This window comes from Gossypium arboreum, chromosome 13 (assembly GCF_025698485.1).
Source record: "Gossypium arboreum isolate Shixiya-1 chromosome 13, ASM2569848v2, whole genome shotgun sequence".
Taxonomy (NCBI): domain Eukaryota; kingdom Viridiplantae; phylum Streptophyta; class Magnoliopsida; order Malvales; family Malvaceae; genus Gossypium; species Gossypium arboreum.
Genome location: NC_069082.1, coordinates 43,464,485 through 43,490,410, shown reverse-complemented (window position 1 = coordinate 43,490,410; position 25,926 = coordinate 43,464,485). Strand labels below are relative to the sequence as shown.

Sequence of the window (25,926 nt, the reverse complement as noted above, 5' to 3'; positions counted from 1 at the left end):
ATAAGTTTCCGATTGAGAACCCAAAGAGTACAGTGATAGAATAATTATAAGTATGATTAGAGATTGAAAATGAGCTGATAAGTAAAGTCAGAGCCAGCAAAGTATCGGATTGACGTAAAGATTATTGGAGTTATGCACTGTCCCAGTTAGAAAAGGAATTCTCCTTGGTAAACCGAATTACTCAGGTGCAAGGTCGAGAAAAGTGTAAATCGAAATTTATTCAGAATTGGCATTCTTTAGTGAATGGTTTAATATGAAATTTGTGACAAGCAAAACTAGTTGGGGAAATGATAATTGAAGTGTGAACTATCCGAGTGTGTGATTATGACTAGACAGATTTAGCGATCTCTTTTGAGATGTTCTATGTGTTTACCGTTCTCGAAATATTTCTATGGCTATTGATCTTGAAGAAATTCTTGTTATATGGGAATGTCTTCTAATTCTGGTGTTGGATGAAAGCATTGGTAGTCTGACTGGTTTATAATTTATATTGCTCTATTTCATCGGGTATTCTATTTCATTTCGTCTTATAAGAATTGATGAGAGAATACGTATGATATTATGATTATGTTTCTTCTACTTGATGCTTCATCTGATATATATGTATGGGAAGATATATTGATCTTGTTATATTTGATTTCAGTGGGATTAAATGATGTTTTCTTATGGACTTTCTTTCTTTGAAGAATTATCGAGTATTCTCGTATTTTCTCTATGAGTTTGGTTTTCGATTCTCGGCATAGTATCGTATCTTGGGTTTCTTTATTCGGATTTCTTTATTCGGATTTCTATCTTGGATTTCTTTATTCGGTTTCCTTGTTATCTTTGTTCCATAATTTGTCAATTATGACTCGTGTTCAAGTCGTTCTTCACTCGTGATAATCATGTCAAATATGACTATACTTCTAATTTGATCTTAGTAATGTGGTGATTTTAGTATTGGGATTTTTCTAATTTCTATGTAAGAATTTGACATCGATAAAGGCATAGGTGATAAAAGCGAGTTTCAATCGGTATGGTAAATTATTTATTTGAAAGATTTCATGTGACAATTATGTCGGATTATTTTTCCCAAGTCGATAATAGAATTTCATTTTGTACGGATAAAAGAGTAAATAGTTTGAACAAGAAGTGTATATTTATTAGAAAAGAGTTGGATATTAGTTTAAGTCACTACGAATGATAAGGTTTCCATATTGTGAAAGCTGAAAAGTTTATTACATGTTGACAGAGTTCGGATAGATGAGAATATTGGTAATCAAGTGTCCGAACTAGACTAGTCTACATTGAGTAAAGACTTCGACTTTCAAGAATGTCTTGTTGTATGAATTGTGATGTGTTTCAAGACAGTGAGGTAATGTGATAGTTTAGAGCATCCGATGTTACATAAAATCGAAGTTGTTAAAGGGGTTAAAGCCGAGCATTGGGATCTATCAAAATTATCCTTGTCAGTGTTGATATTGGGATGGAAAAGAGAAGGATTATTCTTGAGGCCATATCAGAATTATTTCTATGGCGGAAAGAGGAAAATGTGATGTATCCTATTGTTAAATGTTTGGCGAGATCTATAAATCATATTTGTATTGAATGAATTCCTACTCATCAGATTCATGGAATTTCAGGTCTCTTTGATTGTTGGATTTCTTGGAATTCCGGTCTCCATTAAATCAAGTTGAGATCCGGGTTTTATGTCATGATATCATGGGAAACTGAGAAGGGTTGAAAGTTTAAGAACAGTTGAGAGTTGAGACTGTAAGCTTTTAGATCATATGAGAAATTGAAGAGATGTATTGGAGGTACAGTCTAAGTGCAAGTTCTGCGGCACCAAATATGAGATTAAAAGTGAAGACCACTTTTCTGGTAAGATTTTCGAGGACGAAAATCCCTGAAGGGGAGGAGAGTTGTAATATCCTGATTTGGGCCTAGTCAGAATAGTGGTTTCGTGACCACAAAATCCGAGATAGAAATATTATTTTATGATTATTTTATGGTCTATGATATGATTGCATGATTGTGTGAAAATTTCGTGATGAAATTCTATGCCTAAAGTGCTTAAATTGAAAGTAGGGACTAAATCGAATAAGTTGCAAAACTTGCATTCTAGAAGTTTTTAGTATGAAATTGTTTTGGAATATTAATGAGGAGGTCTTAAATAGCAATTTGACCAATTTTAAGTTCATGGACAAAATTAGGACATGGAAGGAATTTTTGAAAAGTTTAGTAGTAAGGGTATTTTGGTCATTTAGTTATTAAAATGAATTAAAAACAAAATTAAAAGCCAATTTTTGTCCATCTTCTTCATTAGGCCGAAATTTCAAGGGTTCTCCATAGTTAGGGTTTGTTTCAAGCTTCCAAGCTCCATAGTAAGTGATTCCAAGCCCCATAGTAAGTGATTCCAAGCCCCGTTTTTAATGATTTTTACGTTTTTGGAGTCTCGGTAGCTCAATTAAGCTTATGCTAGTAATAATTCAACCTAGGGTTCATATTTGGAAAAATACCCATAGGTAAAATTTGTGTATTTTGGTGTTTTATGATAGAATATGAGGTTTTAAATTATGTTAGACAACTTGTGCTACTCGGTTTTAAGTGAAAACGAGCAAAAGGGCTTAATCGGTAAAAATACCTAATAGTCATAAGTACATGTTAGAGTGAGAATTTGATGTTGCCATAGAAGGGAAAAATGATCAGCATGTTATAAAACATAAGAATAAGGAATAAAGTTTAATTCCCGAGCCTAGGGGCAAAAGTGTAAATATGCAAAAGTTTAGGGGCAAAATTGTAATTTTTCTAAAATATGATTTTGGGTCAATTTGAATAATGTGAGTCCTAATTAGACTATATTTTAAATGATAGAGCAAGGAAAACTGAAATTCGGGCTAAAATGGGGAAAATACCAAGTTGTGGACGAAATGGTAAAAGTAGCCATTTTCGCATACGAGGTAAGTTTATGTGTAAATAATGTAGCATAATGGTTATTTTTAAGTTATTGATGTTAATTATATGTTAAGCTGAATTTTATTATGATATGTATGCTTTGTGGTTAATTTCAAATAATATGTAAATTATGTGAACTACTTGTTAAATATAATTGTTACCGAGTATTGATTTCGGCATTCTACGGAAGACGGCAAGGATAAGTGTTAGAGGAAAAAGCCCGTTTGAACCTTAGGAATAGATTAGGATACAAGTGACATGTCACTAGGATGATTGAGCATCCGAACTCGTTGAGTTGAGTCCGAGTTCACTTATGGATGCGAATGTCCGAACTCGTTGAGTTGAGTCCGAGTTCGTGAGATGTAACTAGGCATTTGAACTCGTTGAGTTGAGTCCGAGTTCACTTATGGATGCAAACGTCCGAGCTCGTTGAGTTGAGTCCGAGTTCGCTTATGGGCGGGTTACATGATTGCTTGATTGCATATATGGCACTTATGTGCAAGTTATCCATGTATCCGAATTATATTTCGATGTGTTCAACGGGTAAAGTTCTACTGAAATGGAGGAATACTCAAGATGAAAGGGACGTATTGGTAAGTGTTGTGGAATGGATACTTTGAACAGGTATGTACTTAACCCTCGGGTTGAAAAATCGATATAACAACAATATGGTAAGATGATAAATGAAAATGTGATATGAATGTCTTGGTGGTGATTATGCAAATGTTGTTTTATGTTTGCTTATATGGTTATGTTACTTGCTATTTGCATGTGAACTTATTAAGCATTTATGCTTACTCCTCCTTTTCATTCCTTGTAGTTTTGACAAGCCAGCTCGAAATCGGGAGCGGTCGGAGGCTCGCTCACACTATCCAGTATACCATCTTGGCATAATGGCTTGTATATTTTGAGTATGGCATGTATAGCATTATAATCATTTTGTATATATGGTCTTATGATATGGTTATTGAGTTGTATGGAAATGCTTGGTAATGATTAGCCATTGGAATGGCTAATCATGATCATATTTGGTGTTATGTATGCTAAATTGCTAGCTAATCCATGGAAACCATGAAATAGGTAAAATTTACCATAAAATAGATTCAAACAGCAGCAGTGACGTGAGTTTGAAAAATCACTAAAAATAGTAGAGATACAATTAAATGATGAATAATATATGGAATTGAAGAATTATGAGTCTATTTTCATATGGATGGAATAAAACAGGTATATGAGTTATATTTTATGAGATGTTTAAATTTTTGTGAAACAGGGCCAGAGCGATTTCTGGATCCCCTGTTCTGACTTTGTAAATTCACCATAAATTTCACAAAGATAATTAGAAGTCATACTTTATATGTACAGATTCCTTATTGAGTCTAATTTTATTAGAAACAAACGGCATAGTCATTGAAGCTCTGTAGATGGAGATATCTGATTCGTAATACACAGAGGTCAGAGTAGTCGAACCCTGAAATAGGGGAGACTTTAACTAATAAACTGTACTAATTGGCCCGACCAAAAATTCTAGAAAAAAATTAGTAGATAGATATATGAGTCTAGTTTCAGGAAAAATTTACAGAATTGGATTTCGAGTTTCATAACTCGAGATATGATTTTGAAAACGACTGTGATGCAGTTAGCCAGCTTGTCTGGAAATTTTAAAATGAATTGTATGAGCTGTTTAAGTAATGAATTAAGTCTATTAACACCTCGTGTTTGACTCCGAAAATGGTCTCGGGTACGGGGCGTTACAACACGGGTAGACACACGGGCATGTGTCTAGGCCGTGTGTGACACACGGTCAATCCCATGGGCGTGTCGTTCGACCGTGTGTCCCCTGCACGTAAATTTTATAAGTTAGAATGCATGGTAGTAAACACACGGGCAGAGACACGGCCGTGTGTCTCAGCCGTATGGAGGACACAACTTCCAGCCACGAGCGTGTGCTTTTGTTGTGTGCCCTAAATTGGATGCTAATGTCAAAAACAGAATGTCAATATTTTTAGGCACGGGCGTGTCATGGCCGTATGAAGGACACCGGGAATGGACACGGGAGTGTGTTAGGCCGTGTGAAAACTCCTGTAGGTTCAAATTTAGAATTTAATTCGCACGGGCATGTCCCTAGATGCTTAGGCCATGTGTGTCACACGGGCTATTACTACGGCCATGTTATAATGACCACATGGGCATGTTGCCCTTCCACACGGGCGTGTGCCCTATTTCAAGAGTTATTTTTATTTACTCGGTTTAAGGACCTGAGTTGGTTCCAAATGGTTTCCAATGAAAGTTTAAGGCTTCATAGGCCCACATTAAGGAGTTTAAACAAAGTTCGAAAGAGCTTTAAATTTGATAAAGTCTTGGTGACTCGGAAATGATTGTATGCATGTAATTAAGTATGGTAATGCCTCGTGCCCAGTCCCGGCCTCGGACTCAGGTAAGGGGTGTTACAGTATGTAACACAGTTTGGCACACGGCCTGCGACATGGCCGTGTGGCGATATTTTAATTACTCACACGGGCAGACACATGGGTTGGGACACAGTCGTGTGTCCAGACTTCGAATGGTCACACGATCTATGCTAAGTCACACGGCCGTGTGACCCTTGTTTTCAATTTTCCAAAATTTTCTATTTTATTTCAAATTGATCCCAAAATGTCATCAAACTATTTTTAGGGCCCCATAGGTTTGGATTAAGGCCCGTAAGTGTATATTTTCTACAATTAAGTTGTGTTATTGAATGTTATTAATTAAGTCGCATGAAAATTTTATTGTAAGTTAAATGTTTTGAATTGTACTATAATGCTCCGTAACCCTAATCTGGCGATAGAGACGAGTTGATAGTGTTACATCTACCTCCCACAACCTCTCTCTAATTTCGTATATAGCGATTTACAACTACAAAGAATAAGAAAGGGAGGCCAACATTTAGGTTTTTAGAAAGGGAAAGCGGAAAAAAATTCTTTCTCGTTTTGAATATCTTTCATTGGCATCATCACCATTCCATTTCTAAGCTTCACCCTTATACCTTTTGACTCAACCATCACCATAAACACCCCAATAGTCAATTTTGAAAAAAAAAGAGAGAGAGGGAGAGAAAAGATTTTAATCATGCCAAATTGAGAAAATTAATCTAAAATGAAAAAAGAAGAAGAAGAAATAAGAAGCCTGAAAAGCAAATGACATAAAAGAGTTAGAATTAGGACCAAATTGGGATAATTATATATAGAATTTATTATATTTTTGAAAATATTTATGTATATGTATTTTTAGAATTAAGACTAAATTGAGATAATTTATAATGATGAGGGTTATTTTTTTAAATTATGACTAAATTAACATAATATAGAAAAATTAATGGCTAAATTTATTATTATACTAATTTTTAACGCCACTTCACCCTTCTATCGAAACTTAACGAGAAAATAAAAAATCTAATTAATTGAGTGACCAATTTAAAACATTTAATACTTGGATGGCTAAAAAAACTAAATTATAATTGAGTTATTTATAATATAGTTTACCCAAAAAATATTTTTTTAAATATAATTTTTCTTTCATGAGTTCTAATTAAGAGAACATTAAATACTATAATAATATTATGCCACGACATAAAAAGTAAAATAATCACACCATCCCTGTTCATGGCTCGACTAAAAAAGAAAACTAAAGGGAGAACACATAAGTAAACCTCCGTCGAAAAGAACAATAACCAGTAGTGGGCCCTAAATAGTAGTGTGGATTTAAAGTGCAGCGGCATTCTATTTTCAGGCAAAAAGAATTAAAATCAGAAAATGTTAACGCTTTTCTTCATTTCCTTATTTCTTATTCTCGTTCTCTCCGCTCTTCTCTTCAAGTTTGCCATTTCTGATGGTAAAGTTGTCTAAGAAATCCTGTTATAGTTTCATTTTCTTCTTTGGTAGTATTTAATCTAATTCTCTCAAATTTGTATCTCTTTGTTTTTTTTTTTTTTGGAATTTTCTTATACACTTCAGGAGATTTTACTTTACTATCTAGAAGGCATGTAAAGCGTGAAGAAATTGAAGATAAGGTAATTCTTTATATATTATTTCTTAAAGTTTAAGCTTTTTTTTATTGTATTTTGGGGTATTTATATATTTTTTCCCCACTTTCCTTTTCTTGAAATTGGATAGGTTGTGTGGATTACTGGAGCTAGCCGTGGGATTGGTAAAATTTCTAATAGTATTTATTTATTTTTGTTCATTTCCTAAATTTTGCTACTTATTTTGGGTTTGTAAAATTAATTCATTAAATTCAATTCATAACAATATGGTTTGAGGTTGTTTGTTAATTTTTGCTATCTTTGATAATTATATGATTTTAGACTTCTTTTTGGGACTTAGAGCATATATAGTTTACTCATGCTAAATAACCATTTCTATTGTTTTTTTGTTTTTTTGATTTTTTTTGTTCCAAATATTGAAGAAACATCTCGTACCTAACTCTCATTGATATATCTATACAGTTCCAAGTTCCAATAGTAATCATGCTTGACTTTTAGGTATAAGAAGTCAGCTATTTTTCTGGTCTATGGTAATAGACTAATGGTTCAAGACCTTGAGTTAGTTCTTTCTTTTTTGTCAATAAATTACCACAGAAAATGTCAGGGAAGGTGGTTTGAGTTATTGCCAAACCTAGATGGAGTGTAATGCTGCTTGGCCAGTTGGTAAATACCTTCAGAACGGCTCAAATAAATACAATCTCTTTGGTAAATGATGCCTGAATAGAACTAACAGGGTGAACGGACCAGAGTTTTTGTGACATCTTGAATTGTCATCCTAAAATAAAAAGGGATTAATAGATAGTTTATCGTGCCTTAAATCTTGCACATTAGATTTACACTTTTAGTGGTGCAAAAATCTATGCTTTTTCCATCAAAATAGATTAGGGTTCTGAAATTAAAGGCTATAAAATATGTACCTTAATTTTAATGTTGATATAAAGCATACATACTAGGGTCTAGATAGAGAACACGTGGAGGTTGTGTATGGATAGCTTACTACTGACAGAATGCTCTCTCACCAATTTAAAATCAATAATTATGTTATATTATAAATTGGTGACTACGACAAGTGGAATCTGAGGGCTCGTTTAAATTTCAAACACATTTTAACAGATTCTTGGATAGTCTTATTCCGTGAAGAACTGAAAATGTCTTTTCGTTCATCTTGTTTTATGTCCCACTTTTATAAATACTATGTTCTGCCGAATTTTAGTACAGGATGACAAACCTTATTTGAATATTGCAATTAAGTTCTTGCCCTACTTTTAAGAGGTTTCGTCTATTGATAGCTTTTGCCTTTGAGGGATTTTTGAGCTGTGTTCCTTTTGTTGATTGTCTGTCTTCTATGATGTGGCATAGATTTTCTTTTATTGTTTTGCAGCTGATTTGCTTTGCTGTTTCACATTTTTGACACATTCTATTTATAATGGTGTGTTTAGGAGAAATTCTTGCTAAACAATTGGCAAGTTTAGGGGCCAAACTTATTCTTTCTGCACGAAATGAAACTGAACTGGAGCGAGTTAGGAAACAACTTACTGGTATGCCTGAGGCCTGGGTCCTAGCTTTTAATTTTTAATAAAAATTTTAAATTTATTTCCTAGTTGGCTCCTCTTTAGTATATAATATTAGTATGCTTGCAGGTAAATATGCACCTGAACAGGTAAAGATTTTGCCCCTTGATTTGACATCTGGAGAGGCTACACTCAAGGAAGCTGTAGACAAAGCAGAATCCTTTTTTCCTGGTGTTGGTGTTGATTATATGATCCACAATGCAGCTTATGAGCGTCCTGTAAGTGTGCACAACCTCATTCTTGATAGAGATTCATCAGTATTCTACACTGCTGGATAGAAATATGTGTATTGAACTTACGTTTTCTAATGTTAACCAGGTTTCTTGAAATGAATGAAAATAGAATAGTAAAATTAAATAAATCATTAGGATGTCTGCTGAAGTCCACAGTATTGGCCATTTTCTTCTTATTTTGGTTGGGAGGGGCAGCAATTGAATATTAATATTTAAAAAGGTGGTATTAAGTTTTGATCTGTATTTAATTATTAATCATCATATTTCACTTCTCAAAGCTTTTGCTTTCAAACCTTTTACTGTTGAGGGTATCTATTTTCTCTTCAGTTGCATTGAAAAATATTTAATGCTTTTTCTTTTGCCAGTTTGTTGAAATAAATACTTTTACTTGATAGATGTTTCTGTGGTGTCAAAGTGATAGATGCTTACCCCTTTCCATCCTGCTCCAAACCAAAAGAAACAGGTTTTTATCACTTTTTTTTTTGGTGAAAAGAAAAGATTACAGAAGGATAAAAACTAAATCCCCATAGGAGGATCCTCAATCAATCTTAAGCCTAGTCTTTTAGAACGAACTGACTTGGCCAATCTATCGGCAACTAGATTTTCTTCGCGAGAAATATGTTGAATCCTCCAATTTTTTAGTGTTTTGAGGATAAAATGAATTCTTCTGACGAGTGCAGAATTAGAATTTCTTGAAGAACCTACTTGAATAGCATTAACAGCTTCAATACTATCAATTTGGATGAAGACCCTTTCGAAACTTCTATCCAAAATAAGGTTTAAGCCGTCTAAGATCCCCCAAAGCTCAGCCTCGACCACCGTACAATTGCTCAAATATCTGCAGTAGCCCATGATCCACCCATCATTATGATCGCACACAAACCCCTCAACAGTTGCAAAGCCTTCATCCAGTCTAACCGAACCATTAGATTTCAAGCTTACCCAATTGCTATCTGTATGCGAAGTGTGTGGATAACCATGTGCCTTGTGATAAGCTACTTTTGATGCTAATGAGTATTGCTTTGCCCAACTGTATGAGCCTTTAAGGATCTCTTCATAACTCCAAGAAAAGTCCTGAAAAATAAAGAAGTTGCGGTTCTTCCAAATCCACCCCTCGCATTCATGTCCACAAAATCCATAACCGCTGCTATTCCCAAAGCCTCACCTTGTCCTTTCGGCGTTCATAAGTAAGCGATGTTTGAGGGCGAGCCATAAAAAGAACCGGATTCGTTGGGGTCCACTAAAACTCCAAGGCATCTCCCAAATACGTTCTTTAGGATTCAGTGTACCTTCTCATAGGCACTTTTGATAGAAAATAAGCCAGTCAATGTAGCTCCCCAGACTATTTTGTCAGGTCCCAAAGAAGGATGTGGTGGTGAAATTCCAACAATTTTGTTAACAATCTCTTCTGGAATCCACAAATGAAAAAGATCTAAATTCCACGATCCATCACCTGCAATCATATTACTAAGCGTACAATCCATTTTAAGGTTAGTAGAGCATGGAATATAAGGTAATAAGGGGCCACAATTTGGGATCCAAGGATCTCGCCAACATTGAATACTCTTATCGTCTCCAACGGACCATAGATTTTCACGGATAAAGGGTCATACCTTGGCAATGGATCTCCATAGGAAGGAACAACGCCCCCTCGAAATATTTTCAGGTAAACCACTGGGGATTCCGTATTTTGTACGAATGACCCGAACCCATAAAGCATTGATATTAGAGACAAATTTAAAACCCATCTTCATCATGAAAGAAGTATTATGATCATCCAAATGTCTCAGACCAAGGCCCCCATGAGATTTCGGTTGACACACCGAATCCCAACTTACCAAAGCTACCTTAGCGTTACCATTAGTGGATCCCCAAATGAATTTTTGAACAATGCGTTCGATCTTATCGCATAGACCTTTAGGAACCATCATTGTTTGCATAAAGTAACTTGGGATCGACAGAAGGACAGATTGAGCTAAAGTCACCCTACTTGCCAAAGAAAGTTGTCAGGCATCCCAGCTAGACAGCTTGCTATGAACCTTATCAACCACGAAGCGTAGAGTATTATTTGTAACCCTCTCGTGAAAAAGGGTAACACCTAAGTAAAACCCCAAGTTCACTTCCTGAAAACCAAAAAAACTGCTGATATGCCTCCTTAAACTACCATCCACCTCTTTGGAGGAAAAAATATTCATCTTCCTCGTATTTATTTATGGCCCGAGTAGTTACAAAAATCATCAAGAATATTCTTGATGGCCTGAGCTTGATGTTCCTCAGCATGACCGAAAAGGATCAAATCATCTGCGAAGAAAAGGTGAGAAAGCGGTGGACCATTGCGAACCAGTCGAATAGGGGACCATTTTCCAACATTAATGGCAACATGAATATTGTGACTCAACCACTCCATGCACAAAATGAATAAATAAGGAGATAAAGGACAACCTTGTAGAACACCTCTAGCTGGTCGAAATTTGGGAGTTGGAACCCCATTCCACAACACCTACATAGTAGAGCTGGAAATTGCAGACATAATAACATTATGTAAAAAATTAGGAATACCTGCAGCTTGGAGCAACGAGTCAATGAAATCCCAACGCACTCTATCATAAGCTTTTTCCAGATCAATTTTGATGGCCATCCACCTCCTATTTTTCTGCGTGCTCCTCATAGAGTGGATAACCTCTTGTGCAATGACTATATTATCTGTGGTATTCCGTCCTGGTAAAAAACCAATCTGCTCAGAAGCTATAATTTTGGGGAAAACTACTTTAAACCGATTAGCAATAACCTTCATAACCAGTTTGTAGAGAACAGAGCACAAACTAATTGTTCGAAACTGAGCAAAGCCTTCTGGATTTTGGGTTTTAGGGATAAGAACAATAAGCGAATTATTTAAATCCGGATCAATGTTTTCACCAGCAAAAATCCCCTTAACCCATCTGCAAACGAAGGGTCCAACATGATCCCATTGACTTGTAAAAAAGGGCGTGAAAATCATCACTTCCTGGAGCCTTCAAAGGTGCCATGTCAAACAAAGCGACTTTGATTTCCTCATCAGAAACTGGATTATTAAGGAGGTTAACATCCTCGTCAGTGAGGGTCGGGAAAGCGCTTGTGGGTAAACCTCTCGTCGGGCCAGGATGCTCACCATACAAAGATTTATAAAAATTGACTGCTTCGATCTTTAGCTGCTCTTCATCCATGATCCACTCTCCCAAATCATTTTTAAGGCGGTTATTTGATTCTGCTTCTTTCTCCTCAAAGTGCGCGTGTGAAAAAATTTGGTGTTGCGATCCCCCAAGACTAACTCAAACAAACTGACAAGGCATATTATGTAATTCTCTAACTCAAACAAACTGACTTGTATTGATAGTCAGTGCATGATAGTACATGATATTTTGCTATAATATTTCTAGAGATAGTTTCATAGCTGTTTATTTGAACAGTTGCATCTCAAGCATAGAGTGGCTTTTCCTATGCTGTTTATTGTTATTATTGTTGTTTTTGTCATGTGCAGAAAACAACAGCTTTGGATGTAACCGAGGAAAGCCTTAAGGTATGGCGGAGTCCTTGTGCAATAGTAATTTTTAGATCTAGTTGATATATTTGAAATTCCATATGTTGCTACAAAATTTCAAATGGTCATAGGTTTGCTGGGGCAATATACGTTCTCAGTCTAGGTATCATGGAACATTACATATGAATTATATGTATAATTTTCTATTGTCTTTAGAAAGTAAATATTTCATTCTTTTTCTTTGCTACTAGGCTACATTCAATGTCAATGTATTTGGGACAATATGTCTCACACGGCTACTGACACCTTTTATGCTGAGGAGGGGAAGAGGTCACTTTGTTGTGGTATGTGGAACTGAATAATATTTCACCCATAGAAAATTGCAATTATTTTCTTTTAATCGTAAGAAAAAGGAAGTTATGTGAAGACTAGCTCATCCTTAAAATATTGGATGAATTCATGATATTTTTGGGGCATTTACCATGGCTTTACACTTCTGGAAAATGGTTGATCAGATGCTGCAGGCTGTAAGTTTAATTGCTATTCTTTGCATTTTACTTTGTGATACAGACTTCTTCTTTCCCCTATTTGCTGTCCAGTTGCTTAGCATCTTATATGTTGATGGCATGTTTTCTGAGTTGTCAAGAGCTGAAAGTAGAGTTATATTGTTTCCTTTGCTTTTGATTTTAATCAATTTGGTTGTGATAGATGTTTGGTTTGATTGCAATCATGTGCAGATGAGCAGTGCTGCTGGAAAGACACCTGCACCTGGTCAGGCAGTATACTCTGCTTCTAAATATGCTTTAAATGGATACTTTCATTCCTTGCGTTCTGAGGTATGTAGAGAATCTTTCCTGATGAGAAAAGGAATCATCTCATTGCCTTGTTTCAGGTTCTAAGAAATGATTCTTGTGAGATCCTATGCTGAACTAGTTTTTTGTTTGTAACGAACCAATGGGCCATTTCATAGAAACTATAAAAATTCAATTTCCATCTGAAGGTCAACTTTTTCCTTTAGCAGGTTTAGTCATTTTAACATGTTTTTAGTTAAAAAAAAAAAAAAGAAGAAGGCCTACTCTATAGTTTCTGATGCTGTAGTTCTATCATTCTATGGTTAACATTCACACGTTGTGGGGATACAAACATGCTGTTAGTAATAGTATATATCCTGAGTCAGAGAGTCTTCCTGACTTGGGTCGGAACCAGGTGTTTAGGGATCAAAAGAAGTAAAACGAGTTTTAGAAGGCTTAACATTACTAGGAATTCAGTTTGGTGACGCAACAATTTTTGAGTAGTGCATATGCTGATTACATGGATTTTCCTATCTATAATTGATTAGGGAAATCATTGTTCAGTATAAAAAAATTCAGATGTGAAAGCTGAAAATTATTATGTAATTTGTTAGTGTTAAGAGTGTTATTTGGTTTAGTCATTTCCGTTTCTGCTAAAGCTTACTATTGATACAATTGATATTTCATAATGGTGCCACCGGGAGTAATTTCATCCTTTGCAAGGTTCCAATATGGATTCTAGATATCTTCTTAGTTATGCAATTGAAATATCAAATGGTACAAGGAGATTATTGCCTTTCTTAAATTCACAATAAAAGTTCAAATTCCCTAGGATTTGTTGGTCATAGGGACAATTTTGATGTTGGATGCTGAATTTGGTGAAGTCTAGTCTGCGTAGAATACAACTAATCTTGTATTTGAAAAATAATGGTCTTCTAGTTTGGACCATTTTATCTTAGCTTCTCTGTGTTATGATTAGGATACTTTTTTGTGCTTTGAGATGTTTTCAACAGCCTTCTGAATGTGGAGGTCTCGTTGCTTGAAAATTTGTACGTTGTTTTGCATGTAACAAGGTAAATTGTTAAGTTCTCAGTGAATTGATTGATACTTTTTCAAATCTAGGAGTGGGAAGAGTAGGAAGGGGGCAATTTAAAAGAGATTGCAATTGAAAAGCCTGGTAATGCACAGAAGTCCAACATCTCAGAGGGTTCAACTGTGATGATATGTTCTGTATTTCAATATTAAGTGCAATAAGGGTTACGCTAATGAATAATGGAAGAGTTTGTTTAAAGATTTGTGGTTCTAGCATAGTTTTTATAAGTGAATTTTTCAAGAAGTTTTTGGCTTAGAGTATTTGGACTGCAGCATGGGATTTGAGTTGAGGATTCCTTACACTCTTTTAGAGGTGGGCTAGTTTTATTAGAATTAAAGTTGTTTCGGGTTTCTTAGCTGTTAGGGAAGTTTGAAAACCTGTTAGAGTTTATATTGAAGGGACACTAACTCATGCGACCAAATTTTTTCTACTTACCTCCATGAAATGTGTGCATGGAAAGGGCATTGTTGAACGATAAAGGATGAGAACATTTTCTAACCTATCCCAGGTGTTTGGAAGAGCGAGTGGTTTTCTGCAGTTTATATGGCTAAGTTGATTTACTATTGATGACAACTTAAGTTTTTGTGTTTGTCAAAGGCTGTGTTTATTTATTTACTTATTATTATTATTCCTAAATTAGTAAGGGTATAAAGTTTGGGTGACTTTACTTTTCCTACCTAAAAGAAAAAAATTGTCTGGTTGTAGACTTAGTGTGGAAGTTGTCAGCTAGTAACATATACCACAAATTATGTTTTGTTTTCTAATGGCTATCTGTCTTCTGCTTCTTCTTTTTTTCCTTTCTCTCATTCTTCCCCGTGGTCTTTTATTTTCTGGCATGCAGCTTTGTCAGAAAGGTATCAAGGTTACTGTTGTTTGCCCAGGGCCAATAGAAACATCAAATGGCTCTGGAGCAACTACTTCTGGAACTAAGGTTTCCTCCGAGGTTAGACCCTTTTTTTCAACAGTAAAACTTTTTGGTTCTCAAAATGTTTTTCAGTTAACTGCAAATTTGTTGTCTTCCCTAACTCCTATAAAAGTCAGCTTTTGTCCCTTTTTCGCTGCTGTTATGCTATCACAAGAAGTGAGCAAGGTTGTTACATCCTTTCTTGTACAAATGAAAAGTTTTCCTTCATGTTCATGCCCTTTAACAGTCATTTAGTATTGTGCGGTACTTGTGTAAAACATTTCTCAGATCCAATTGTAGACACTGGACATGATTTTAATACTCCTTTTTTTTTTTTGGTTTATAGAAGCGTGTGTCAGCTGAAAGGTGTGTAGAACTCACAATCATTGCTGCCTCTCATGGTTTAAAGGAAGTTTGGATATCCTACCAGGTATTTGCGTAGTAGTTTAATTTCTTTTTGATCATGCATACTAGTTTAATTTCTTATCATTTGTTTTTCACTTTATGTCTAATGATGATCTTTTATGTTATGTGTCAAGCCTTACAACTAGGAAGTATGGAACAGTATAACCAATAACTATACGCTATATGTTAAATCTAGATAAGCAATCCAAGGATAAGGAGGCTGGGGTTTAGTTGGAGTGACTCCTAATTTTGTCAAAAGCAAAAATATAGAAAAATGTTTGGGGGAAATTAAAAATATAAGAAATATAAAAATTTAAGCATAATTGAAAAGAAGAAAGTATAAAGAAATCAGACACAATACTTGATACTGGATTTGCTACTTTCTTAAGGCACCTATGTCTTCTCCCTTAGTTTCGATTGTTAAACAGTCCAATCCATTATTTTTCTCGAGCTTTAGAAATAACTTTGGAGTCAAAGGTATAACTTCTGTAATCACTTAAATTTCTCAAGCTCTACAAGAAAAGTGTCATGTTGATTCTCTCTTAACTTAATGCTTTTTTATCGTACTTTTTTATTTACTAATTCAGTTTTTATATAATAACAAACTTAGCTTTCAAAGTTACGACATTTTCCATTTTTGCTCCTACCTTTTATTTGAAGCAAATGAACACTTGGGCTTTTATTTTTAGTCAAATTAATCAGAAGTTAATTGAAAATATGACGTGATCATTAAATGCCTAACTTGGCCGTTAATTGTTGCCGTGTGATGGTTCACATGTATTTCATTATTGATTTTGTATGCCACCTTAGTAAATAATTTGAAATTTCAGAATTTTCCAAAATTTTTAAAATTACCGAAAACTAAGAAAGGAATAAAAACTCTTTGAAATTTAAAAAATATAAAACATACATTAAGGGTTTGTTTTGATGGAATTTTAAAATTGTAGGTTTTAAAACACATTATTTCAAAATGTTGTTTTTGTGATTATTTTGTTTGAATATATAATTTTCTTAGAAAAATATAGGCTATTGAAATTTTATGAGTTAAAAATGTTATTAAAAGAAGAAAAATAACATAAAAATAAATAATGTAAAAAATGTGATATGTATATCATTATATTTTAATAATATACACTATAAAAAAATATATTAGAATTACATGAAAATGATATTTTGACATTTAAGTTTTTTATTTTATAATAGGATCATGTGTATGAAATGAAATAGAATTATGATGAATATTGAAAAATCACCTACTGGGGTAGAATTTGAATATCATTTTAAGTTATTAAAATCCTATTTTGAAATTTCTTACAAATTTTAAAATTCTCTAGTATTTTAATCAAACAAGAAAATTTATTTTGGAAATTTGAAAACTTTGGTTGTGTTTACATATTCTAAGGAAATTAAATTATGTTTTTATTCTCTTTCCTTATTACACTATATAAACATAAATAAACTAGCTCTAGAGATGAAATATAGTTAACTTTTTGTCAATCTATTCTTCTCTTAGTAACCGTTAACATAGTATTAGAGCACCTTGACTCGATTTAGTGAAATTTGTTGTTTTGAACATGGATCATTAGGGTATTTTTGGGTTATTTTTTCAAAGTCATCTTTTGGGTACAACTCCGTCACAGGGAGGTGAGCCACCAGCTCGACAGCCAAACTGTTAATTTTGGCATCCAGGCTCATGTGCTGCTAGAAGATCCAGGTACCCTCTTCACGTGTCGGCTCGTCTGGGCGCATGGGGCGGTGTTCGGCCATCGACTTTTGTTTCCAATGTCGACTTGGTCCGATCATAGCCTAGTGGTTGGGTGCTTGATTGGTTGAAGGTTTGTGGGTTGTTTTTTGATTTTTTGAGGTTTTACATTGTTTTAGTACTGTTGATGGGTACTATTTGGGTGTTCACGACCACTGTTTGAGTATTGTTTGAGTGCTGTTTTGGGTTGTTTGTATTCTTTCCTTTTGTGGGTTTTGTTGGCTTTCGTCATATCATGGTTCCCTTTGCTTCGTTTGCAGATCTAGGTAAATCTAATGCATGTTTTATTTCCTCTTCATCCAAATGATTTATCGATTTAGGAGCTATAGATCATATGATAGGTAATCTCAATTTTTTCTCTACCTTTCAGTCACAAAATTCACCTTCCCTTGTTACTATTGCTGATGGATCCACCTATAAAGTTGTTGGTTCTGGAAGTATTAACCTAATGCCTATCACCTTATCATTAATATTAAATTTACCTAACATTGCCTTTAATTTAATATCTGTCAGTAAACGTACCCGTGACCTAAATTGCTCCATCTCGTTTTCTTCCCGATCATTGTCTTTTATAGGATATTGTAACGAGCAACACTATTGGTAAATGACATGTATTTAATGATCTTTATATTTTCTACTCATGCATGGCTTGTCCCATTCTCTCTCCGATCGAAGCACATTATTGATTGAGACATCCTCTTTTTTTGTTGAAGAAGTTATGCCCTTAATTTCAAGACTTACCTTTTTTGGAATGTGAAGTAGGTTACTTTGCGAAACACTGACGGAGCCCCTTGAGATCGAGATAAAAAAAACGAGCTAGTTTCACTTTTGAATTAGTACATTCAGATGTTTGGGGACCATGTTCGGTAGTATCTAGACTTGGATTTTGATATTTTGTTATGTTTTTTTATGAATATTCTCAAATGACATGGATATATTTTATGAAAAATCAGAGGTGTTTTTTCATATTCATGCTTTTTGTGCTAAGATAAGAACTTAGTTTCTTGGTCGGATTTTGTGCAATAATAATGCTAAATTTCGACTCTTGCAAGGCCTTTATGACCAAAAATGAGATTCTTCATCAATCCTCTTGTGTTGGCATGCCATCTTAGAATGGTGTAATTGAACAGAAAAACAAACATCTCCTTGAGATAGCTAGAGCTCTTTTATTTCGAACTGAAGTAATAATTTTGGGTTGGTATTGTTTTGACGGCCTGCTCTTTGATCTATCGCATGTTCCTCGTACTTGATGGTGATAACCCAGACAATATTCTATTTCCTTCCAAACCATTATTTCTTATAGAACCAAGAATTTTCTAGTGTACTTGTTTTGCTTGAGATGTTTGGCCTCATGTCACAAAACCCTTAAAGTGTGTATTTTTTGGGGTATTCTCGTCTTCAAAAGGGGTATTGATGTTACAGTTTAGACTTCAAGAAATATTTGGTGCCTATTGATGTTGCATTCTCAGAACAAATATCATTCTTTTTAGAAGAGATGCCTTCAAATCTTCCAAAACTGGGGGAGGAAGATGATTGGTTAATGTATATTGTCACTATTTGGACTCTTGTTCTGACAGTCCATCAGTTATTTAAATTTGTTCCAGACGAAAAGAGACTTACGATACATGTCTGATGTCGGTGTTTCCATCATCAGATCCAACTCTATTCTATGTAAAAGTAAATGCCAATTTACCTATTCTATTTTTAATTTTGTTTCATATAACCATTTGTCTCATCCATACTCTTTAATTAATCCTTAGATTTTATTCTATTCCTAAGACAATTCAAGAGCCTTTGAATCATCCTGATTTCTATGATGCAATGTTGGAGGAAATACATGCATTAGATGAAAATGGTATTTGGAACCTAGGGGGTTTACTTGTTGGTAAACAGGCTGTTGAGTGCAAATGGGTATCCACTGTTAAGGTAAATCCAGATGGCTTAGTGGCTAGACTTAAAGCTAGATTAGTTGCAAAAAGATATGCTCAGGCTTATGGAGTGGATTATTCAGATACTTTCTCTTCTGTGGCAAAACTCACCTTTGTTTGTCTATTCATCTCACTAGTCACTTTTCATAATTGGCCTTTACAACAAATTAGATATCAAGAATGTCTTTCTTTATGGGGATCTCGAAGAAGTATATATGGAACAATCGCTGGGTTTGTTGCTCAGGGGAAGCATGGAAAGGTTTGTCATCTGAAAAAAATCCTTTTATGGAATGAAACAAAGCCCTTGTGCTAGGTTTGGAAAGTTCAGTGAGATAGTTCAACAGTTTGGGTTGAAGAAAAACAGTTGTGACCATTCGGTGTTTTAAAAATGATCTGAGGTTGGAGTCATTCTTGTAGTATATGTTGATATTGTTATTACAAGAAAGACTTGGGTCAATTGTAATTTTTAGGGATAAAAGTGTTGAGAAGCAAGAAAAGAATTTTTCTATCTCAAAGAAAGTATGTTCTTGATCTACTGGCAAAAATTGGAAAGTTGGTAGCTAAACCTTGTAGTACTTTAATGGTTCCCAACGTGCATCTTACAAAAGATGATGGTGATTTATTTGATGACCTCAAGAGGTATAGTCGGATAGTCGGGAAATTAAATTATCTCATTGTAACTAGTTCGAATATCGCATTTGTTGTGAGTATTGTTAGCTAGTTATGTCTGCACCCATGGTCAAACATTGGGCAACCCAATGGGCATACTCGTATCGAGTGTTTTGTAGATGCTAATTGGGTCAGATATAAGATAGATAGGAGGTCTACTACTGGATATTGTGTTTTTGTTGGTGAAACTTAGTATCATGGAGGAGCAAGAAGTAGAATGTTGTATCTCGGCCTAGTGCAGAATTGGAATATAGGGTTATGACACAGTCCACGTGTGAAATTATGTGGATAAGACATTTGTTAATTGAAATTAGGTTGTATTTGTAACTAGCAAAGCTCTTTGCAGTAATCAAGCAGTTCTTGAAGAAAATTTACTTTAAATGGAAATGTTCTTAAAACTATTATTGTTCTTAACAATTGGTATCAAGATTTGAGTTATATCTGTTATTACCATTGATATTTGTTATATCAATCTTGTATTAAACTTTGAATTACATATGGTTGAATATTTTTGCAATTCATTCAAATAGCAAGCAATAGCAAGAAACAGGTAATATGTACTTGCAAATAACGGAGTTAGAGTCTGAAAGTCACTCTTGGCTTTTTAAGTTGTATAATTGAGAATTTTATTTAGTTTTCATGCATGAGACGGGTTGTCAACGTTCTTCTTGTGCAAGTAGTAGGTGAGAACAAATTTTGATGTTTTTACTTTTTTTTCTTCAGCCTGTACTTGCGGTAATGTATCTGGTGCAGTACATGCCTACAATTGGCTATTGGCTCATGGACAAGGTATGGTCTATCATTCTTATTTCAGTCCATTCCACGACATGATCTTATTTGTATGTTGATAGTCTCCCAAAGTTTCCATAAGACCCTGTAATACTTTTAACTGCAATTAAACTGTTGTTTCATTTCATGTTTCTTGTGATTAATTTCTCGAAATCGTTTTGAGGGTTTTGCTTTATAGTTTTCTCCTTTTGTCACTACTTCAGTTGTATTTGATTTATATGTTAATCTAATGTGAGTTCGTCTAGGTTGGAGGGCGCCGAGTGGAAGTTGCTGCGCAGAAAGGCAACACCTACTCGTTGGGATTACTTTTTGGGAAAAAGAAGGCAGCTTGATCTCAACCATATTAAATCTTTTTTCTTTTTTACTTGTTAGGCTACTGGGATCACAGGATGTAAAAAATATCTTAATTTCTATTGCAGACTAGATTGAGATCTTTACTATTATGTCACTTGTTATGGCACATAATTAGGGATCAAAATAGTTGTTAATTTCTATTTATTTCTGTTAAAATTGTTACACAAATGTGCGTTTAGGGGAGGGGTTTGTTTAACGAGAATGGGGCATTTTATGCCCAGCCTTGTAACTGAATGACAGTTGTTAAGGCTGTTATTCCTCCTCTCTTTTAGTACTTGGTGCATGCTGAGGTTAATTTTTATGCAATTACAGTATTATTCTCTCAATTCTTTCTTCTCTCTTCTTTGCTACTTTCTTCTTCCTCTTATTTTCATTCTCTTCTTCTAAAATCGATCGCTCGCATCAAGGTATCAAAGCCTCTTGTTCTTCATGGCCAACGACGGGGTAACCACTAGACTTCAAAAGGAAATGAGTCAACTACAGCAGGAGTTCACCCAGCTAAAGTTAGATCTGGATATTAAGATTGATAGCAAGTTCTAATCATTCCATGATACAATAACAAGGGAGATTCGAACTGAGATTCGCACGGGTCTTTAAGCTTTATTTGAGCAATACATGGGGCAAGCGACACCACCTAGTGCTGTTGGTCCCAACTAGGTAAATCCAGTGGAAATAAGCTTAGACAAAGGGAAAGGGATACTGGGAAGTGTTCTTCTTGAACCTTCAAAGGAGGAGTAGTTGTTACTAAAACCTTTGCGAGATTCAAAGAAAACTGGAACTTTGTCATGGGGTTTTTCAGGTGATGTCACTAATAACCTATACAGACTAGATTGCCCACGTTTTGATGGCACGGATTTTCGGGGACGGTGGTCAAAGCTTGAGCAATTTTTTTCTTCCAAATGCGTCAACGACGAGGCTAAGGTCAAGGTAGTCATGCTTTATTTGGAAGGCAAGGTATTGGACTGGCACCATTTTTTTGTTCAGAGGCGTGGTGGGTTACAATAGCTATCTTGGGAAGACTATGCTCGTGGACTTAGGGATCAGTTTAGCTCCGACACTCTTTTAGATCCAATGTCTAAGCTGGTCACTTTGAAGCAGCACGGGTCAGTTACTCAATTTCATGATACCTTTGTCAGATTGCTTAATCAAATAGATCTTACTGAGGAGCATGCCATTACCATATTTGTTAGTAATCTCAAGCCAGAAATAGGACAATATGTGAGGTTATTTCCACCTTCTACCCTAATGGATGGATTTCGTTTAGCCCGAATGGTGGAGAATATTATCTCGGGACCTGCAAAGAAACTACCATACAATGGAGGGGCCGTTGGACCATTGAAACCATTTTTGCCACATGTTAAACCTCTTTAAGCTGTTCTCATTTCCAACAACACAGGGGGTTCTAAGGGTCCTGTGAAATCTTTATCTCAGGCAGAAATGGATGATAAAAGGCGTAAAGGGCTTTGTTTTTGGTGCGCCTCCAAATACACTTCAGGACATAGGTGCCAAAAATCTCAACTGTACCAATTGGTGATTGATGTTTTCTCTGATGGTGAGACCGCTCCAAAGAGCCCCGAAAACGAGTTTCAAGACTGCAAGGAGAAGTTGGAACAAGGGGAACTAGAAACTGAGGTCACATCACCTGTACTCTCCTTGCATGCCTTGCATGGGTCGCAAGAGCACAATATTATGAGGCTTTTAGCTCGCATAAGACACAGAAGTTATTATTCTAGTGGATTAAGGGAGCACACATAACTTCATGGACTTTAAGTTGGCTAAGCGATTGGATTTATACTCTGAACAAATTGCTACCTTACGAGTGATGGTGGCTAATGGAGTTCGGTTGTCCACTATGGGAATCTGCAAAAATGTTCAGTGGGATGCTCAAGGATCTTCATTTACTACTGACTTTTATTTGTTACCTTTGAAGGGCTGTAATATTGTACTAGGAATCCAGTGGCTTCTATCTTTGGGGTCTATCATATGGAATTTTTCTTCTCTGACTATGCAATTTGAACATCGAGGAAAAAATCATATCTTGCAGGGAGTTGTTCCAGGCAGCCTTCAACTAGTGTCTAGCAGTTAAACAGTAAAATGTTTCAAGATTTTCAGCTACGGTCCCCAACCTATGCTATTATCTTTTAGTCAACAAACAGTACTCACTCTGCCAAAGTCTTACGATCATCCAATGCTACTTCAATTGTTAGCCTCTTTTGAGGATGTTTTCCAAGTACCATTCAGGTTACCTCCTCCTAGACTTCAGGATCATCGTATTCCCCTAATGGATGAAGCACGAGTGGTCAAAGTCAGACCATATCGGTACCCTACTATTCAGAAGAACGAGATTGAAAGATTAGTGCAAGAAATGCTTCAGGAAGGGATCATAAGGGATATCAATAGTCTCTTTGCTTCACCTATTGTCATGGTAAAAAAGAAATATGGGAGCTGGCGATTATGTGTGGATTATAGGCAGCTCAACAACATGACCATCAAAGACAAATTTCCCATTCTTATTATTGAAGAGCTGTTGGATGAGCTTGGTCAGGCCACTTTCTTTTCTAAACTGGATTTAAGGTCCGGATATCACCAAATTCAGATGTGGGAAAAAGATATCTATAAGATGGCATTTCGAGCCCATGAAGGCCATTATGAATTCTTGGTTATGCCATTCGGCCTAACCAATGCCCCATCCAGTTTTCAAGCCTTGATGAACACTGTTTTTAAATCGATTCTGCAAAAATTTGTCCTCGTTTTTTTTTATGACATCTTAGTTTATTCTAAGGATTGGGATGATCACATGAAGCATTTGGAAGCAGTTCTTCAGTTGATAAGGGATAATAGACTTTATGCTAAAAAGTCTAAATGCAGCTTTGTTACTGATCGGGTTGAGTATTTAGACCATGTTATAACAGCAGGAACTGTCAACATGGACTTATCAAAGATTGAAGGAGTCCTCTCTTGGCCTACACCTAAGAACATCAAGGAGCTTCGAGGATTCTTAGGGCTTTCTGGCTATTACAGGAGGTTCATACGCGAATATGGGACCATGGCTCAACCACTGACCTTATTATTAAAGAAGGATCAGCAGTGGCAGTGGACAAATTCCGCACACACCGCTTTTGTAGCTCTCAAAAAAGCTATCTGTAGAGCACCTATGTTAATCCTTCCAAATTTTCGGGAACCCTTCTGTGTCAAAACGGATGCATGTGGTAATGGCATAGGGGCTATGTTACAACAAAGAGGGCAACCCGTGGTATTTTTTAGTCGAGCTTTGGGAGTGAAACACCAAGCCCTATCTATATATGACAAAGAAATGTTGGTTGTGTTGCTTGCTGTTAAGAAGTGGCATTCGTACTTGGTGGGGAGACAGTTTGTTATCAAAACAGACCATCAAAGTCTAAAATTCTTATCAGAGCAGCAGGCTATTACCCCATATCAACAAAAATGGGTGTCTAAAATGCTCGAGTATAACTATTCCATCATTTACCGCAAGGGGTCTCAAAATATCGTGGCTGATGCCTTATCTAAAAGAACTCATGCTCAAATTCATCAATGTTTGGGGGAGTCGACCCTCACTTCGTCCGAGCTCTGGGATAAAATTCTACAAGCCAACTTGGATGATGAGAAATTACAGAAATTATCTAATGAATTGCTCCATAATCCTCAACTCCATTCCAAATACTCATGGGATGGTAGAATTCTTACGAGAAAGGGGAAGATGATGATCGGCCATAACACAGACCTTAGAAGAGTAATCTTCGATTTGTTTCACAGTGAGGCTGTTGGTGGCCACTCTGGAATACATACCATGAGGCGTCGCATAGGTAGTTTATTGTACTGGAAGGGGCTTTCACGAGATGTTAAACAGTGGGTTCAAGAATACATCACGTGTCAACAATACAAGAGCGACAATGCGGCCTACCCTGGCTTATTGCAACCATTACCAATCCCTGATCGAGCATGGGCTGCTGTCAGTATGGACTTCATCGAAGGCATTCCTTTATCCAAAGGTAAAAGTACCATCTTGGTGGTGGTTGACAGATTAACTAAACATGCTCACTTCATAGCTTTGGCACATCCTTTCACTACCGCAAGTGTTGCTCAACTCTACTTGGAGCATGTATACAAACTGCATAACACCCCCGAGTCCATAGTCTCTGACAGAGACAAAATATTTCTTAGCAGCTTTTGGTAAGAACTCTTCAAACTCCTCAGTACTAAATTGTTTCTCTCCACTGCTTATCACCCGCAAACAGATGGGCAAACGGAAGTCCTTAACAGGTTTCTTGAAGGATATTCGTGATGTATGACTGGTGAGAAACCTTCAGAATGGGTTCACTGGCTTCCTTTGGCAGAGTGGTGGTACAACACACACATCACTCGGCCATCAACAATACTCCTTATACTGCCCTATATGGTCAGGAACCTCCAACTCACTTACCCTACCTGCCAGGATCATCTACGGTAGCCCAAGTGGATCGCACACTCCAGTATCGTGAAACGCTACAAAAGCTCCTTCGGTTTTACTTGAAGCGAGCTCAAGAGCAAATGAAGCAGTTAGCAGATACGAAACGATCCACTTGAAGCGAGCTCAAGAGCGAATGAAGCAGTTAGCATATATGAAACAATCTGATCGGTCGTTTGCAGTTGGTGACCTCGTCTACTTGAAGCTCCAACCTTACAGGCAGCATTCACTGAGGAAGATGTGAAATCAGAAGCTTTCTCCCAGATTTTATGGTCCTTACCCTGTTGAAGCCAAAATCGGTTCGATGGCCTACAGATTGAAACTGCCGGAGGGAACGAAAATTCATCCTACATTCAATGTATCTCAATTGAAGAAACATATTGGTTCCACCACATTCTTACCTACCTTACCAACTGTTGGAACAGATGGCTCGATCCTGAAGGAACCAACACGAATCCTTGACAGAAGAATGATCAAAAAAGGGGAA

At 35.9% G+C, this 25,926-nt stretch overlaps 1 protein-coding gene across 5 annotated transcripts; it reads left to right on the top strand.

Moving 5' to 3' along the window:
• The first annotated feature begins 6,569 nt into the window (after positions 1–6,569).
• LOC108463906 (uncharacterized) lies at positions 6,570–21,142 on the top strand. 5 transcript variants are annotated; one of them, XR_001868199.2, is made up of 12 exons: positions 6,570–6,807; positions 6,930–6,985; positions 7,089–7,122; positions 8,398–8,496; positions 8,599–8,747; positions 12,280–12,318; positions 12,531–12,623; positions 13,017–13,115; positions 15,005–15,106; positions 15,414–15,497; positions 17,113–17,307; positions 20,555–20,626. XR_001868199.2 is itself a non-coding variant. In XM_017763897.2 (12 exons), exons 1-12 carry the CDS (start codon positions 6,729–6,731, stop codon positions 20,950–20,952), a joined length of 987 nt encoding a protein of 328 aa, XP_017619386.1. In that variant the 5' UTR covers positions 6,570–6,728; the 3' UTR covers positions 20,953–21,142. The 5 variants fall into 5 exon arrangements, 4 of the variants coding, with proteins under 4 accessions (XP_017619386.1, XP_017619387.1, XP_017619388.1 ...); XM_017763897.2 differs by lacking the exon at positions 17,113–17,307 and adding an exon at positions 20,866–21,142 and having other exon boundaries at positions 20,555–20,620; XM_017763898.2 differs by lacking the exons at positions 15,005–15,106; positions 17,113–17,307 and adding an exon at positions 20,866–21,142 and having other exon boundaries at positions 20,555–20,620.
• The last annotated feature ends 4,784 nt before the right edge of the window (positions 21,143–25,926 follow it).

Excerpts from the sequence above, each read along its gene's own strand:
- LOC108463906 (XM_017763897.2), top strand. The coding sequence starts at position 6,729 with ATGTTAACGCTTTTCTTCATTTCCTTATTTCTTATTCTCGTTCTCTCC. Across the intron at positions 7,123-8,397 it reads TGGAGCTAGCCGTGGGATTG|GAGAAATTCTTGCTAAACAA; the intron begins GTAAAATTTCTA and ends TGGTGTGTTTAG. Across the intron at positions 12,319-12,530 it reads TAACCGAGGAAAGCCTTAAG|GCTACATTCAATGTCAATGT; the intron begins GTATGGCGGAGT and ends CTTTGCTACTAG.